Source organism: Phoca vitulina, unplaced genomic scaffold (genome assembly GCF_004348235.1).
Source record: "Phoca vitulina isolate PV1807 unplaced genomic scaffold, GSC_HSeal_1.0 scaffold70, whole genome shotgun sequence".
NCBI classification, from domain to species: domain Eukaryota; kingdom Metazoa; phylum Chordata; class Mammalia; order Carnivora; family Phocidae; genus Phoca; species Phoca vitulina.
Genome location: NW_022589773.1, coordinates 3,502,388 through 3,517,851, shown reverse-complemented (window position 1 = coordinate 3,517,851; position 15,464 = coordinate 3,502,388). Strand labels below are relative to the sequence as shown.

At 37.0% G+C, this 15,464-nt stretch overlaps 1 protein-coding gene across 4 annotated transcripts in view; it reads right to left on the bottom strand.

Moving 5' to 3' along the window:
• NAA35 (N-alpha-acetyltransferase 35, NatC auxiliary subunit) overlaps positions 1 to 15,464 on the bottom strand; it is a 97,791-nt gene that overhangs the window by 26,288 nt on the left and 56,039 nt on the right. For all 4 annotated transcript variants that reach the window (XM_032392959.1, XM_032392957.1, XM_032392961.1 and 1 more), the window contains exons 12-13: positions 6,278 to 6,456; positions 1,730 to 1,789 (exon numbers count right to left, since the gene is read on the bottom strand). In XM_032392959.1, the coding sequence (XP_032248850.1) occupies positions 1,730 to 1,789; positions 6,278 to 6,456 (239 nt within the window). The remainder of the gene's footprint in view (positions 1 to 1,729; positions 1,790 to 6,277; positions 6,457 to 15,464) is intronic.

The window sequence follows — 15,464 nt, the reverse complement described above, 5'->3', positions numbered from 1 at the left end:
ACTGACTGATTTTTGAATGCTGAACCAGGCTTGAATTCTTGGAAAAAAACCAACTTGGTCAAGATGTATTATTTTTTTATATATTGTTGAATTTGATATGATAATACTTTAAGGTTGTTCTGTCTATGTTCATAATATGTCTATAATTTTCCATGCTTTTAATGTCTTTGGTTTTGCTACTGAGATCTTGCTGGCTTTATATCATGAGTATTGTTGGCTTTTCTATTTTCTGGAACAGACTGTACAGAACTGACCTGGAATTTTCTTTGTTGGAAGGTTTTAAACCATGAATTCAATTTCTTTAATAGATACAGGATCATTCAAGTTATCTCTTTCTTTGTGAGTTTGGGTAATGTCCTTCAAGAAATTAGTCCATTTCATCTATGTTTTTGAATTTATGGACATGAGTTGTTTATAATATTTCCCATATAACCTTTTACAGACCCTTACAGGTCTGTAGTATTACTCTTTTTCATTCCTGCTATTATTCATCTTACCTTCTTTTTTTCTTGTTCTGTCTAGTTAGAGGTTCTTCAATGTTATTGATATCTTTTTTCCTTTTTTTTAAAGGCTCAGTTAATTTTTTTAAAGTATTGTTTATTTAAGTAATCTCTACACCCAATGGGGCTCGAACTCACAACCCTGAGATCAAGAGTCACACATTCTTCCAACTGGGCCATTCAGGCACCCCTTTATTGATATTTTCAAAAGAACCAAGTTTTTGGTTACATCAATTTTCTTCACTGTTTATCTGTTTTTTATTTTACTGATTTCTTCTGCTTGCTTTGAGTTTCATTTGTCTTTTTTTTTTTTTGTAGAAGCTCAAATTATTCAGACCTTTCTTTTAAAAAATTTTTAACTGAAGTATAGTTAACATATAATATTATATTAGCTTCAGGTGTACAACACAGTGATTGTGTACTACTCACCATGGTAGGTGTAGTTATCATCTGTCACCAAGGTTATTACAATATTATTAACTATATTCCACATGCTGTACTTTTCATCCCTGTGACTTATTTATTTGAGAGAGAAAGAGCACAAGAGGGAGCAGGGTCAGAGGGAGAAGTAGACTCCCTGCTGAGGAGGGAGCCAGACGCGGAACTCGATCCTGGGACTCCGGGATCATGACCTAAGCCGAAGGCAGTCACTTAACCAACTGAGCCATCCAGGCGCCCCTGTGACTTATTTATTTTATAACTGGAAGTTTGTATCTCTTAATCCCCTTCACCTATTTCACCCATTCCCTACCCCCCCATCCCTCTGGCAACCACTTTCTTCTTTTTCTCATATAAACATTTAATCTTATAAATTTTCCTCTAAGCACTGCTTCAATTATATCCCACAGATTCTGTAGGTTATATTTTCATTTTCATTCAGTTCAAAATATTTTCTAATTATCCTCAGGACTTCCTCTTTAGAAGTGTGTTAATTTTCAAATATCTGGAAAATTTCCAAATATCTTTGTTACTGGTTACTAGTTTAATTCCAAAATAGTCAAAGAGCATACTTTGTATAATTTCAATTGTTTTTAAATTATTAAGGTTTTATAGCCAAGGATATGATCTTGATGAATGTCTAATATTCTAATACTTCTATCACAAAAATATTACACTAACTGTTGATATCCTTTAAAAGCATCTACTTTTGTTCCAGCAATAAGTAAAACAATGTCAACACACATAAAATTTGATGTTTAAAGAAGTACTGCAATATTCTTAGAACTTACTTGTAATAGAGATCTTGAAAGAACACAAGGTGATTGTTCACTAAATTCACAGAAAAAATCCTGATACACAGAGAAAAAATAATGTCATTAATAGATTAAATAAAAGCTGGAAATGTTTATATATAGCATATAATTTTTTACCAGACCTTCTGGAAATTATATACTACCAGAGTTAAAATATGACAAAGAGCTAAGGATCATTTCTATAGGAACTGTCTTAATTGTATCAATGGGACAACAGATGATTTTGGAGACTAACCTTTTTTTTAACTGACCGATAGAATTGTGTGGATACCAATATTAAATTTGCACACCATGAAAAAAATAGCATCAGTAATAATTTGCTAACTAATGGCAGAAGTTTATTTTCTACTTCACAGAAATAAATACCAAGTAACCAGTCCAAGTGGATTCACATAACTGACTATTCCTGATTCTTCTGACATCCAAAAGATATGCTTAGAGAAACTATATAGGGTTTATACAGAGATAAAAGAAAAAAGGTAAGAAAATACACTACAATGTTAGCTTCTGTATATTATAGGATAGTAGCTATTTATCATTTTCATATTTTTTGTGTGTTTTCCAGACTCGTGATCCCCAATTTAAATGGGTGCTCTGCCAAAACCTACCAAGTTTCTCTAGTCAATTCACTTTTTTCACAATTAACTTTTATACCTTGCTCACACTTCTCAATGTTCTCTACTACAGATGTCCTCCCATTTAACATTACAAAGAAAATTAAGTCACCTATCAACAGGAAATCCCTCCACTTCAGCCTCTAAACTTTATCAAACTGAACCCACATTTGTAGCCAGATCCTTTCCTTGCCCACTTTAACAATGGAAACCTTCCATTTGTACTATGACTCCATTCCTTCCGGTCTTTTCAGGAACATTACACATTGTCAAGCATCGATCCTTGTCTGTCCTAGGTATTTAACTTCTCCCTCTCTTCCAGATCCTCCCCATTTATATTTAAGTAGTCAATTTTCCCCCATCTTAAAAAAGAAACTGTCACATGCTCCACATTTCTCCCTCAACCGCTGCCTTCTCAGCTAAACTTTCTGAAAGAGTTGACTGAATGGTCTCTACTTAATCAATGGCCCCTCCTCATCAACACCCACTAGCCTAGCTTTTCACTCTAGTCACAACTGTCCTCTGACACCAAATCCAGTTGACATTTGTTTTAGACCTTATTCACTTCTTTCATCTGACCCCTCAGCAGTATTTGACAGGACTTCCTTCTGGTAAAATAAAACCTTTTTAAATGACTTTCATGAGTTTTTTCCTTTGTGGCCACTTCTTGGTCTGCTCTGTAGGTTCAAAGTTTAGTTCCAGACTATTTTCTTTTCTCAAGCCATATACTTTTTCCCTCACCATCTTCATCATACTCATGCTTCAATAACTACCTGTAATAGTTCTAAAATTACATATCTAGCACTGACTTCTAAATTCTATCCATATAGTCAATATCTATTCAATATCTCTACGTAAATATCTCAAAGGCACCTCAAATTCAGCTTCAGTAAGACCCTAAGCTGACTAAAGGTCTTTGAGAATTTCCCCATTTTGGTGAACAGCAGAGTGTATCAAGATCTCCAAGTCAGAAACCCAGAGACCTTCCTGAGAGCTCTCTCATGCCCCATATTTAATTCAACACCAACATGCTATCAATTTTAGTTCATGCACAGCTCTAACTCTGACAACCCACATCATCTCCCTGCCATCCTTCTAAATGAAGTTACCATCCTCCCTCCCTTGGACTGTAATGATGGTTTCTTAATTTATCTCCCTGTGTTTACTCTGGTCCCTTACTCTGTGTTTTCTCTACAGTGCAGCACACATGGCTGCAAACTGTTAATTCAGTTACTTAACTACCCCACCCATGTTGATCTTGCATAAAACTCGAATGTGAAAATGCAGAAATATGCAGAGTATAAACTATAAAGAGTTGTAACTGACATTTCGGTATTTGTTATTCCAATCTTTTTTAAACTGAATTTACCTGTCTCTGATGATCCCTTCTGTGTGTGACAATGTATAAAATGAATAATCTATTTTGAAACATAACTTGGCATTCACAAACATTTCCCTATGTCAATATTTTCCTATAACATGCTTTAATTATGTTCAGTTAGCCACTGTAAACATCATTAGTTTTTGATGCAGTGTTCAATGATTCATTAGTTGCGTATAACACCCAGTGCTCATCACAACACATGCCCTCCTCAATACCCATCACCCTGTTACCCCATCCCCCACCCACCTCCCCTCTGAAACCCTCAGTTTGTTTCCCGGGGTCCACAGTCTCTCATGGTTCATCTCCCTCCATGATTTCTCCCCCTTCAGATTTCCCTCCCTTCCCCTATGGTCATGCTTTTTAATGTCAGTATGGCATATATTCTACACATACTATACAGAATGGGTAGTGTCACCAGCGGGCATTTAAACTGTTTCTAGTTTTTCAAGATTACAAATGATGATGAGCCAAATACTCTTTAGTTCATCTTTGCATATATCTTAGATGATTTTCTTATGCTAAATCTCTAGAAGGGGAGTTGTTAGGTCAGGATATACACATTTTTAAGACTTTTGAGAGCAATAGCCACAGAAGTATAGGAGAGCAACTATTTCCCTCCACCAACATTAAATATTACTATACTTTCCAATCAAGTTGTTTAAAAATGCATTTCTTCAATTACTAGTAAGGGTATGCATTTTTAATGTTTACTTCTTTTTCAGTGTGTGTGCTCATGTCCATTCCCAATCTTCCAGAGATGATTTATTTTGTATGTAAGCACACCTTACAATCTGGCACTTTATCCTAATAGTAACAGGTTTCTTATGCAGATCCACCAGATATTTGGGCCCCCCTTTTCTCTAACTTCAATCTTCTCGATTCTTGGCCTTAGCCACACTCCCCTACTATCACCACTGACTCCTGTCCCAAGTGTTCCAGGGATCCAGACTCTTCTCTTTCTATGCCCTCTTCACGTCCAGGGCTGGCAGTTCAGGCCTGGCTCTCCCAGCTCCCCACTACTATGGTATGTCATACAGCATTCACCTCCCTGACAAGGCAATCCATAACCCTCTGCCAGAATATCAAATTCCAACTGCTGCATTATTTTTTCTTATTCCAATTCACACTGATCGCCTTCTAAAATCCTACATTTAATCTGAACACAAATATTCATGTAACGATTAAGAATCAGAAAAAGCAGATGCAGCAGAATAAGAAAAGTCTCTATTCTAATTCCAGATATGCCACTAACCAATCATCTAATTTGGTTACAAGCCCTCTAAACCTTACTTTGTTTAGCTATACAATGAATTGCAAAATGAACTGGGTTATGTCTATGATCTTTTCTACCTTTAAGATTCTATGATTCTTAAGATAGAATAAGGACAAAACTACTAAAAAGAAAGCAAACAGAAAGGAGGTAACAAACACAGAATCAGTGAAAGTTTCACTAAGGAATGAAGACTTAAGCTGGGCGTTAATGACAAAGAATTAGAGGGGAAAATAAAGTTATTACAAGAAAGAGCATAAACAGAAGCACAAATCTTTGTTGACCATCAACTATATCCCAGTGGCTGCTGTTCAAATTCTAGGAATGTAAGCAAGGTATTTCATCATCTCAAGGCATCCAGGTACAGAAGCAACCTGGAACCAACAAGGAAGACCTCACAGAGAAAATGACATGCGCTGGGAATTATGTACCTCTCTGCAGAGTTGTGTAAAATAGTGTACTTATGTCTAAATAATGACAGTATTATATTGCATATTTTCTACCTTCCTAACCTTACAGAAATATTGCCTTTCTACATTTTAACCCATATAGAAGATTAATCCAAAATACGTAAAATGTATATCCTCTTTCACCCAGCAACTTAATGGTTTAGGAATTTATCTTAAGGAAGACAGAAGCAGATGATATGAAGGTTCCTACAGACAAGCTCATTTTAGTACTGTTTATAACAGTAGAACACTGAAAATGACCTAAATACAATTCAATTATGAATGGACTGGAAAAAACTGTGATATATTCTTATTCTTACATGAAATACCATGTAACTATTTAAATAATGTAAAAAAATGTGTATTTGTTGACATGGAAAGAAAGATGTTCATGATACAGAGATTAGTGATGAAAGCAGGCTACAAACACCATGATCTAATTTTTTGTATAAAAATATACATGTATGTATATATGCATACTCACATAGATGTGTACACGCACACACATATTTACATATAAGAAGTTTTGAAGACAGAATCCAGGGTTTAAATCCTCATTCTTAAAACCTGGGTGAATTATCTAAACTTTAGTTTTTTAATCTCTAAGATGGATAGTATATAATCCTTGTGAAGATTAAATAGAAACAAATACACACACAACATACACACACACACAACACTTAATTCTCCAGTTATCAAGGAAAATAAGCAATTTTATTTACCCTTGGGACAGTCAGCCTCTAAAAAGTGATAAACTATTCTGTTGTTCAATCAAAACCATACTCCAGAACAGAGATTTGTACTTACCAGGATACAATGTAAATTTGTTAAATTGACCACCTCACAAACAGTTTTTATTCTATCTATTAATCTTGCAAAATAGTTGACCATTTCTTCCCTTTTAATTATTTTTGCATATCGAGGGAAGGTAGGTGGAAGTAGCCTCTGGTTAACAAGGGGCTCAAAACCCATCATAATTGGATGATCTAAAAAGGAAAAAAAAGTAAGATTTTCAGTGTTTCGCTGAATCTTAAACCTCAAATACTAGTAAATATAAAAAGAGAAAGGCCAATTTCAAAAGCATCTCCAGATTCCTGTCACAATATTCTCTAAATGAATTTTATAATTTACAAACGTCTATATGTATGCATTTTTTAAATGAGATAAACAGATTTAATAACCTAAAAAATTGTACTTCCTACCTCCATGGAATTGGTAGTAGTGACAGAAAGGGGTTGCTACCTCACAATTAACCGTAAGCCAAGAATGGGATAAAATAGGGAGAAAGCAATGCTGTATTAACCATGAGATTGTGAAAAAAAAGGTAAATAAAATGGGAACACAAATTGAGGCTGTTGTCCCTTCAATTACTGAACAGTAGAATCAACTCAAACTTAGTTACAATAATAATGCAAAACAGAGAACAGTCCCCGCCCCACTCCCATGAGTCTGGAATACATTTGGTACTGACATTAATTACAGAAATTCAGAGTGCTTTAAAGCATAAATAACCTTTTACAAGGGACCTAAGGGTGATTTCCTTTTTCCCATTCTCTGCCCACTGTGACCTCACTTTTCACACTAGTGCAAGTTTCTCTCAACTTGAAATCTAAAATGAGGAAATATATGAAATGAGAAGTGATTAAGAATTTGGGAATCAGGTTCTCTTGCTGTACTACAAACAGGCTATAAACCAAGAATAAATAAAATACCTTTGGATGTTAATGAAAGATAAAATTAAGCTAAGTATGGAAAGCTGGGACCCTGGGCGGCTTAGTCTGTTAAGCGTTCGACTCTTGATTTCAGCTCAGGTCATGGTCTTAGGGTTGTGAGAATGAGCCCGGTCTTGGGCTCCATGCCGGGCACGGAGCCTGCTTAAGATCCTCTCCCTCTGCCCCTCCCCCCCAAATTAAGATAAGCAGGCATCACTAAGAATTAAAAGACTGATATTTAACCAAATTATAATAATGCTCCTGTGACATATGTAATTATTCCTGAAGATCAAACAAATAAAGATGCCCCCCAAGGTTCCTGGTCTTCTTCCTCTTCTCCACACTTAAGTCCTCCCTGGTTGAAGTTATTTATTCTTATAAAAATTCCAATTTAACTAATGTTTTCCAGGCTAAAATCATTAGCCCACAATCTTTCTTCTGAGTGCCAAACCTGATTTCTAACTGCATAATGGACATTTCTACCTTGGTACCCGACATCATTTCAAAAGGCACATATCCAAAAACTGCCATTATCTTGCCCCAAACACTGCTTCTCCTTATATTCCCTTTTTCAATAAAATGACCCACTGCCCTTACAACTGCTTAGGCCAGAAATCTTCTTGTCTGCTTTAATCAGTGCATAAGTCTTAAAGTATTCCACATCCTAACATCCACTGACTGTCCCCCTCCCCCTTCACTCTTACTGCCACTGCAAAAGCCTAACTCATTCCTCTACACTGAATACTCCCTCATTAATTAATCCTGTACACTGACACCTCAATTTTTTTATCTAAATGACAACCTGATTTCACTCCCCTAATCCAAAAATTTTGTTGGCTCCCTATTGCATACAGTACAAAGTCTGTGGTAGGGCACAGGAAGGTACTTTAAATTTCCTGCCACTCCTGTAGAAAAAATCTGTACTCCAATGGAAAGCTATGCATTGTCAGATTGATTCAAGGCAGCTATACTACAAATCTATAAATAGTAAGTAACTGATAGAAGACATGCAAATTCTGTCCTGGCAGATTCACCTGACTTCCTCCCAGATCTATAGAACAGTTTTGCCTCCATTTATAATTTATTTCAACATTCCAATGCTCCATATAAATTTGAATTTTTTTAAAGATTTTATTTATTTGAGAGAGAGAAAGAGAGAGAGAGAGAAAGCATGAGCGAGGGGTAGGGGCAGAGCAAGAAGAAGGCTCCCCAATGACCAGAGAGCCCAATGCGGGGCTCGGAGCCAAAGGCAGACACTTAACTGACTGAGCCACCCAGGCACCCCTAAATTTGAATGTTTTAAAACTTTTCGTGCCTAGTTATTTCACTGAATGAGTTTAACAAAATCCTTAACACATGCTCTGTATGTGAATCACAGTTTTTACTTTTTTCTGAAAGTCATCTTTTAACATGCTCTATTCTCTAAGCACCATAAGCTATAAGCAACCACACTGCCTTACAAGTATCATGTTCTTTTATGCTTCTTTACTTATACACGAACTATTCTTTCTGCCTATAAAGTCTACCCCTTATTCTTAGCCTAAGAGACCTGCTATAGCTTGGATTCCCTCTCATGCTTGGCCCTCCCTCCAAGAACTGTGTATATTCACTGCTACACTGTCCATGTGGGATTACATCATCTCTCCCTCAGTTCTTTTGAAAGAGCAGGAACTGGCTTGTGTCCCAAACACCTAAATGCCTGGTTCATTCAGGCACTGCCTACATGTTTTATGAATGACAAGATGTGCATACTCAAAATGAAAGACTGTTACCAGTATAATAAAACAGTTTAAATTTCTGATCTATAACATGTCATTTAAGGTAAATGTAGTAGTGAGGATGCTTTACCATACCAACATAAATACATTCTGGGGCTTTAGTGATAAATGCACAGAATATAACTACGTAACTGGAAATTATCCTTATATTCCCTGAAAGCATTCTAATTTTCATCTAAAAGTATTACCCAGAAATATTCTCTTATTTTTAATACACATATTTTAAGGCTTTAAACCACAAGTAGAAGATATAGCGACTCATGAAAATCTGTATTACCATGAAAAGAAGTAAGTATTAATGGGAAATGAGTATCAAATACAATATATTCTACTTACATTTTTTTAAAGATTTTATTTATTCACATGAGAGAGAGAGACAGAGATAGCACAAGCAGAGGGAGAGGGAGAGGCAGATTCCCCGCTGAGTTGGGAGCCCGACGCAGGGCTTGATCCCAGAACGCGAACGCGGAGATCGTGAACTGAGCCTAAGGCAGATGCTTAACCATCTGAGCCACCCAGGAACCCCATCTACATTACATTTTTATACAAATTTTAAAATGCAACATAAAAGGTTAAGCCTCCGACTCAATTTGGCTCTGGTCATTATCTTAGCATGGAGTCTACTTGAGATTCTCTCTCTCCCTCTCCCTCCCCCTGCTCTCACACGCTCTCTCTCTGAAATAAATAAATCTTTAAAAGAGGTGCGACATAAAACAGTATTACCTTCTGAAACTAATTCAGCTGTCCTGCAGACCACAGGGGTTTTATAGCAGCATCCCTGACCTCTACCCACTAGATGCCAGTAGCATCCCCTTAATTGTGAAAAACAAAACTGGGTCCAGACATTGCCGAATGTCCCTGGGAGGCCCCAGTTGAGAAACACTGGTCTAGACAAATACAATATGCAACTTTAATTCAGTGTGGATAAGCTCAGGATGTAACAAGAGAATCTAAACCATGGAAAAATTAGAAAGACTAACAAGAAGTGAAATCTAAGGAAAGACTCATATGATAAGAAGTTAGTAAAATGTTGGTCAGGAAAAAGTATTCCAAGCAATGGAACTGGAGGGTGTTATGCTGAGTGAAATAAGTCAATCAGAGAAAGACATGTATCATATGACCTCACTGATATGAGGAATTCTTAATCTCAGGAAACAAACTGAGGGTTGCTGGAGTGGGGGTGGGGTGGGAGGGATGGGGTAGCTGGGTGATAGACACTGGGGAGGGTATGTGCTATGGTGAGCGCTGTGAATTGTGCAAGACTGTTGAATCACAGTTCTGTACCTCTGAAACAAATAATGCAATATATGTTAAGAAAAAAAAAGAAGATAGTAGGAGGAGAAGAATGAAGGGGGGGAAATCGGAGGGGGAGATGAACCATGAGAGACAATGGACTCTGAAAAACAAACTGAGGGTTCTAGAGGGGAGGGGGGTGGGAGGATGGGTTAGCCTGGTGATGGGTATTAAAGAGGGCACGTTCTGCATGGAGCACTGGGTGTTATGCACAAACAATGAATCATGGAACACTACATCAAAAACTAATGATGTAATGTATGGTGATTAACATAACAAAAAAGTAAAAAAAAAAAAAAGTATTCCAAGCATATCAATGGCCTAGAGGATAGAGAATATGGTTCCTTTTCTTTTTTTCATAAGGAGCTCCAATTTTCCAAATCATACTTTCTCCAAACTCAGGAAGAATATATGCATATAAATAGAATGGGGACAAAGTTCCTATGCATAAAGTTAGAAAGTTTCTGTATGCTTCTCTCCATTCCCCAGATATACTTAAATCGCAACCCCCCCAACATTTCTTTGGACCTAATCCTTGTTTTTTTTTTTTTTTTTAATTTATTTATTTGACAGAGAGAGAGTGAGAGAGGGAACACAAGCCGGGGGAGTGGGAGAGGGAGAAGCAGGCTTCCCGCGGAGCAGGGAGCCCGATGCGGGCCTCGATCCCAGGACCTCGGGATCATGACCTGAGCCGAAGGCAGACGCTTAACGACTGAGCCACCTAGGCGCCCTGGACCTAATCCTTGTTAATGGCTAAAGTTATTCCTAGTAACTATTTTTAAGTCTCAGCTGTTGCTGAATCTCATACATAAGAACTCTAACTGTCCTATACAAGACATAATAACCCACCTGAGCACAGATGAGTGGAAGAGCTGAGATAAGAGAGATTGAAGCAGCTGTTCAGAATAGAGAGTAATTGAGCAGGAGAGGGGCTAAAAGCAAGGCAGGAGTTTGCATCTGGTTTCATGGTAACATAAAGTATGAAACCTTACAAGAAGTTTTACCACACTCAAACCCCTCCTGGAATAAACTGCTCTAACAGTTTTTCTCCACTATACTTCATGTATCTTTTTCCCACTATACTTCATGTATCTTCTCTACCACACAATTTACCACAGACTGTCTTCTATTAAAATAACTTGAAGAGCCCTTATGAAATGAGTCTGAAAAGTCGAGAATTCATATTACTTTCTACCCAGTGTGGGCTGTGCTTAATCGAGTTTTCCTGAATTGGACACACAGCTCAAACAAGATAACTTCTAGACTGTCTTCCATTGTTCCAAGTCTGTAGATGCATTATCTTGGTTTTCCAGTTAAAATACTTCAAATATACTTCTTAGTAAAAGAATGCCAAATAAGAGGATTTCCCCCTCCTACTAGCATTCTTTTAAAAATAAAACAATTGGGGTGCCTGGGTGGCTCAGTCGGTAAAGTACCTGCCTTCAGCTCAGGTCATGATCCCAGCTCAGGACTTGATCCCTGGGATCAAGTCCTGCATTGGGCTCCCTGCTCAGCAGGGAATCTGCTTCTCCTTCTGCCCTTCACCCTGCTTGTGCGCTCTCTCTCTCTCTAAAATCTTTAAAAAAATACATAAAAATAAACAATAATTACTAGTTTCTAAAACATTTTATACAGCACACTGGTTTAGAGTGTTTTGGTTACTAAAATTCTTGTTAGACAACCGGTCATTATTAACAGCAGAAAAGTGCTACAAATAGTACAAGGTTCTTGGATATAAGATTCATAGTAACAACGTACTTTAACTTAGCAAACTAAGTTATTAAAATTGACTGGATGCCAAAATTAAAGATCCAAAAATCTATGTCAAGAGATAGAGATGACATCTTTTTCAGACAACATCTCTCCCCAAGGTTACATAGGCAATTTACCGTTATATTTATTGAAATAACAAGTTCTGGATGCTCTGAAGTTGGAAGGAATTCTGAAAAACAATGCAGAAGTTGCTAAGGATTTGTTAAGTGATTCCACACTTCTTGGCTACATCATTTCCTTTTATAAAATGTTTAACAGGGGTGCCTGGGTGGCTCAGTCGGTTAAGCATCTGCCTTCGGCTCGGGTCATGATCCTGGGGTCCTGGGATCAAGCCCTGCGTCGGGCTCCCTGCTCAGCGGGGAATCTGCTTCTCCCTCTCCCTCTGCCTGCCACTCCCACTGCTTGTGCTCTCTATCAAACAAATAAATAAAATCTTTAAAAAAGATAAGATGTTTAACATTATGCTATGTGAAATAAGATAAAGAAAAAGGACAAATATTATATGATCCCTCTTATATGATGTACCAGGAATAGCCCAATTCATAGGTAAAAGTACAACAGTGGTTACTGGGGATTAAAGGGAAATGGGGAGTTATTGTTTAATTAGTATGAAGTTTCAGTAATATGATAATGTGAATGTACTTGATGCCACTGAATTGTACACTTAAAAATGGTTAATATAGCAAATTTTATGTCACGTATATTTCACAATAAAAAAACTTACAAAAAGGCATTAAACCAAAAGTGTTCAATTAAAAAGGCATGGCCTCAATGAATATTCTATCACAATCACCGATCAGAATAATTTACTGTGCAATATTATGTGCACGTCTACATATTTTGAATTTTTTGGTGTGTATTTCTGAATAGGTATACATGCAAATGATAAAAAAAAGTTTCAAATGAAACAAAAGGGTATACAATGAAAAGCAAGTCTTCTGCCTACATATGACTCTCAATTAATCTCCTGAGAACTAACCACAAGTTCCTTTAATATGTGGGTATTCATATACATATCCTTTTTAAAAAACTTTATTGAGGTATAATTTACATATAATAGAATGTAAATATTAACCTATAATATACTTTGAAAAATATATACAACCATGAAATTACTACCACAATCAATGTGTATACAACATTTCCATCTCCCCCAAATATTCCCAGTGCCCATTCCTAGCCAATCCCTGCCTCCCATGCCCAGAAATTATGGAACTGCCTTCTCTCCATAAAGATTAGTCTTTCCTACTTTTATGCAAAGAGAATCATGTGATTTGTGCACTTTTATACATGGCTTCTTTTAGCATGTTTCTAAGATTTATCACTATGTTCAGTGTATCAGTACTTCATTCCTTTCTATTACTAAGAAGTATTTCATTGTATGGATATACCATTATTTGTCCATTCACATATATTCCTTTCCTTAACAAAAACACCAAAATATTACACATGCTGATATTCTTTTTTCAACTTTTTTTTTTTTAAAGATTTATTTATTTGAGAGAGAGCAAGAGCAGAAGTGGGGGGAGGAGCAGAGGCAAAGGGAGAAGCAGACCCCCCACTGAGCAGGGAGCCCGACATGGGACTCAATCCCAGGACCCTGGGATCATGACCTGAGCTGAAGGCAGCCGCTTAACCAACTGAGCCACCTAGGTGCCCTTTTTTCAACTTTTTCACGTGAATTTTTTTTTTGAAACTCTCAAAGTTGCAAATACAATCAATAGTGAATCACCCTCAAGTATGTTGAGAGTGTTATTCTTATTCACAATACAATAACCAGAATTAGTAAAATAGCACTGACCAATTACTATCATCTAATCCTTAGACTTCATTCAAGTTTCGCAAACTGTTCCAAAATGGTTTTCACATCTATGTCAGAACCAAAAGACGCATTTCATTTCATTGATTCTTAGTCTCCTTCCAAGCTGGAAGGACCAGGAACCTGGCACTCCTGTGTCTCTTTCCTGAGGTCAAATATTCAAACTCAAAGATAAAATTTAAGCCAAAAGACAATAGCAAAGAAGCAATTACAATTCTTCTAAACTCAGAAAAAGCTCTGTAAGTTGAGAAGTGGCCTTCTGTAGGTTCTGGGGCTTGTAGTAGTTCAGGGGCAGACACGCGAGCCCTCACAGCCAGCCTGGAGGTGAGGCTGGTCGGTGGCTACTGGGTAAGACCAGGGACAATAACATGGTAGTAATTTTGTGTACTGCCCTTCAACGTGGGTTTCTCTTGTTTCCTCATTAGATTTAAATTATGAATCTCTGGACTATGACAAAAGTGATGTCATATTTTTTCACTGCACTCTATCAGCAAAGTGGTGATTTGACTCACCACTGGCAATGTTAATTTTGATCAGTTGATTAAGTTGGTGTCTGACAGGCTTCTTCACTATAGTTACTCCTCCATTTGTGGTTAGTAAATATTGGGGGTATGGGGGAAAGACACCTAAATATGCTCATCATAATCAAACTGTCCATGCATTAATTCATTTACTTACAACAGTATGGAAACACGGCTTCCTCTTTTATTCAATAGGTTAAGATCTATTAGAATTATCTGCTTTGATGCTCAAGTTGTCCCATCTTGTATGAACAAACAGTATGAATGCCCTTTCAAATTGTTTTCTGTGTCTGACATGTCCCTATCACTCTGAACACTTACACACTTTTAGCACAATTAGATACTCCAGGCTCATCGTCTTCTTTCCCTATCCTAACCCTGAAATCACCCATTCTCCAAGATGTGCTAGTTCCTTTTATTTTTGTATTTTGTATTTTGTTTCCTGCTTTACTGAGGTAATACAATGTGAAACTTTGATATATGTATACATTGTGAAAGGATACCCCCCCCATCAAGTTAATTAATACATTTATCACCTCACATATTTACTATTCTTTTCCTTCGGTGAGAACATTTAAGTTCTATTTTCTAGCAAATTTCAAATTACACAATGCAGTGAGTTTGGGGTTTTTTTTTTTTTTTTCTTCTTTTGTTTTTAAAAACAAAATTATTTATTTGAGAGAGCACGCAAGCATAAGCAGGGGGGAGGGACAGAAGGAGAAGAAGCAGCAGGCTCCCCGCTGAGCAGGGAGCCCGATGTGGGGCTCAATCCCAGGACCCTGAGATCATGACCTGAGCTGAAGGCAGATACTTAACCACCTGAGCCACAATGCAGTGTTATAACCTATAGTTACCATGTTCATGCATTGTAAGGTTCAAACCTTGCAGCTGAAGGTTTATACCCTTTTACCAACCTCTTCATATTTCCCCAAGCCTCCAGCAACCATCTTTTTACTGTTCCTATGAATTCAAGTTTGTTTTTGTTTTGATTGCACATATAAGTTATACCACACAGCATTTGTCTTTCTTTGGCTTATTTAACTTTGTATAATGCTCTCCAGATTTATTCACATTGTCACAAATTACAATATCTCCTTT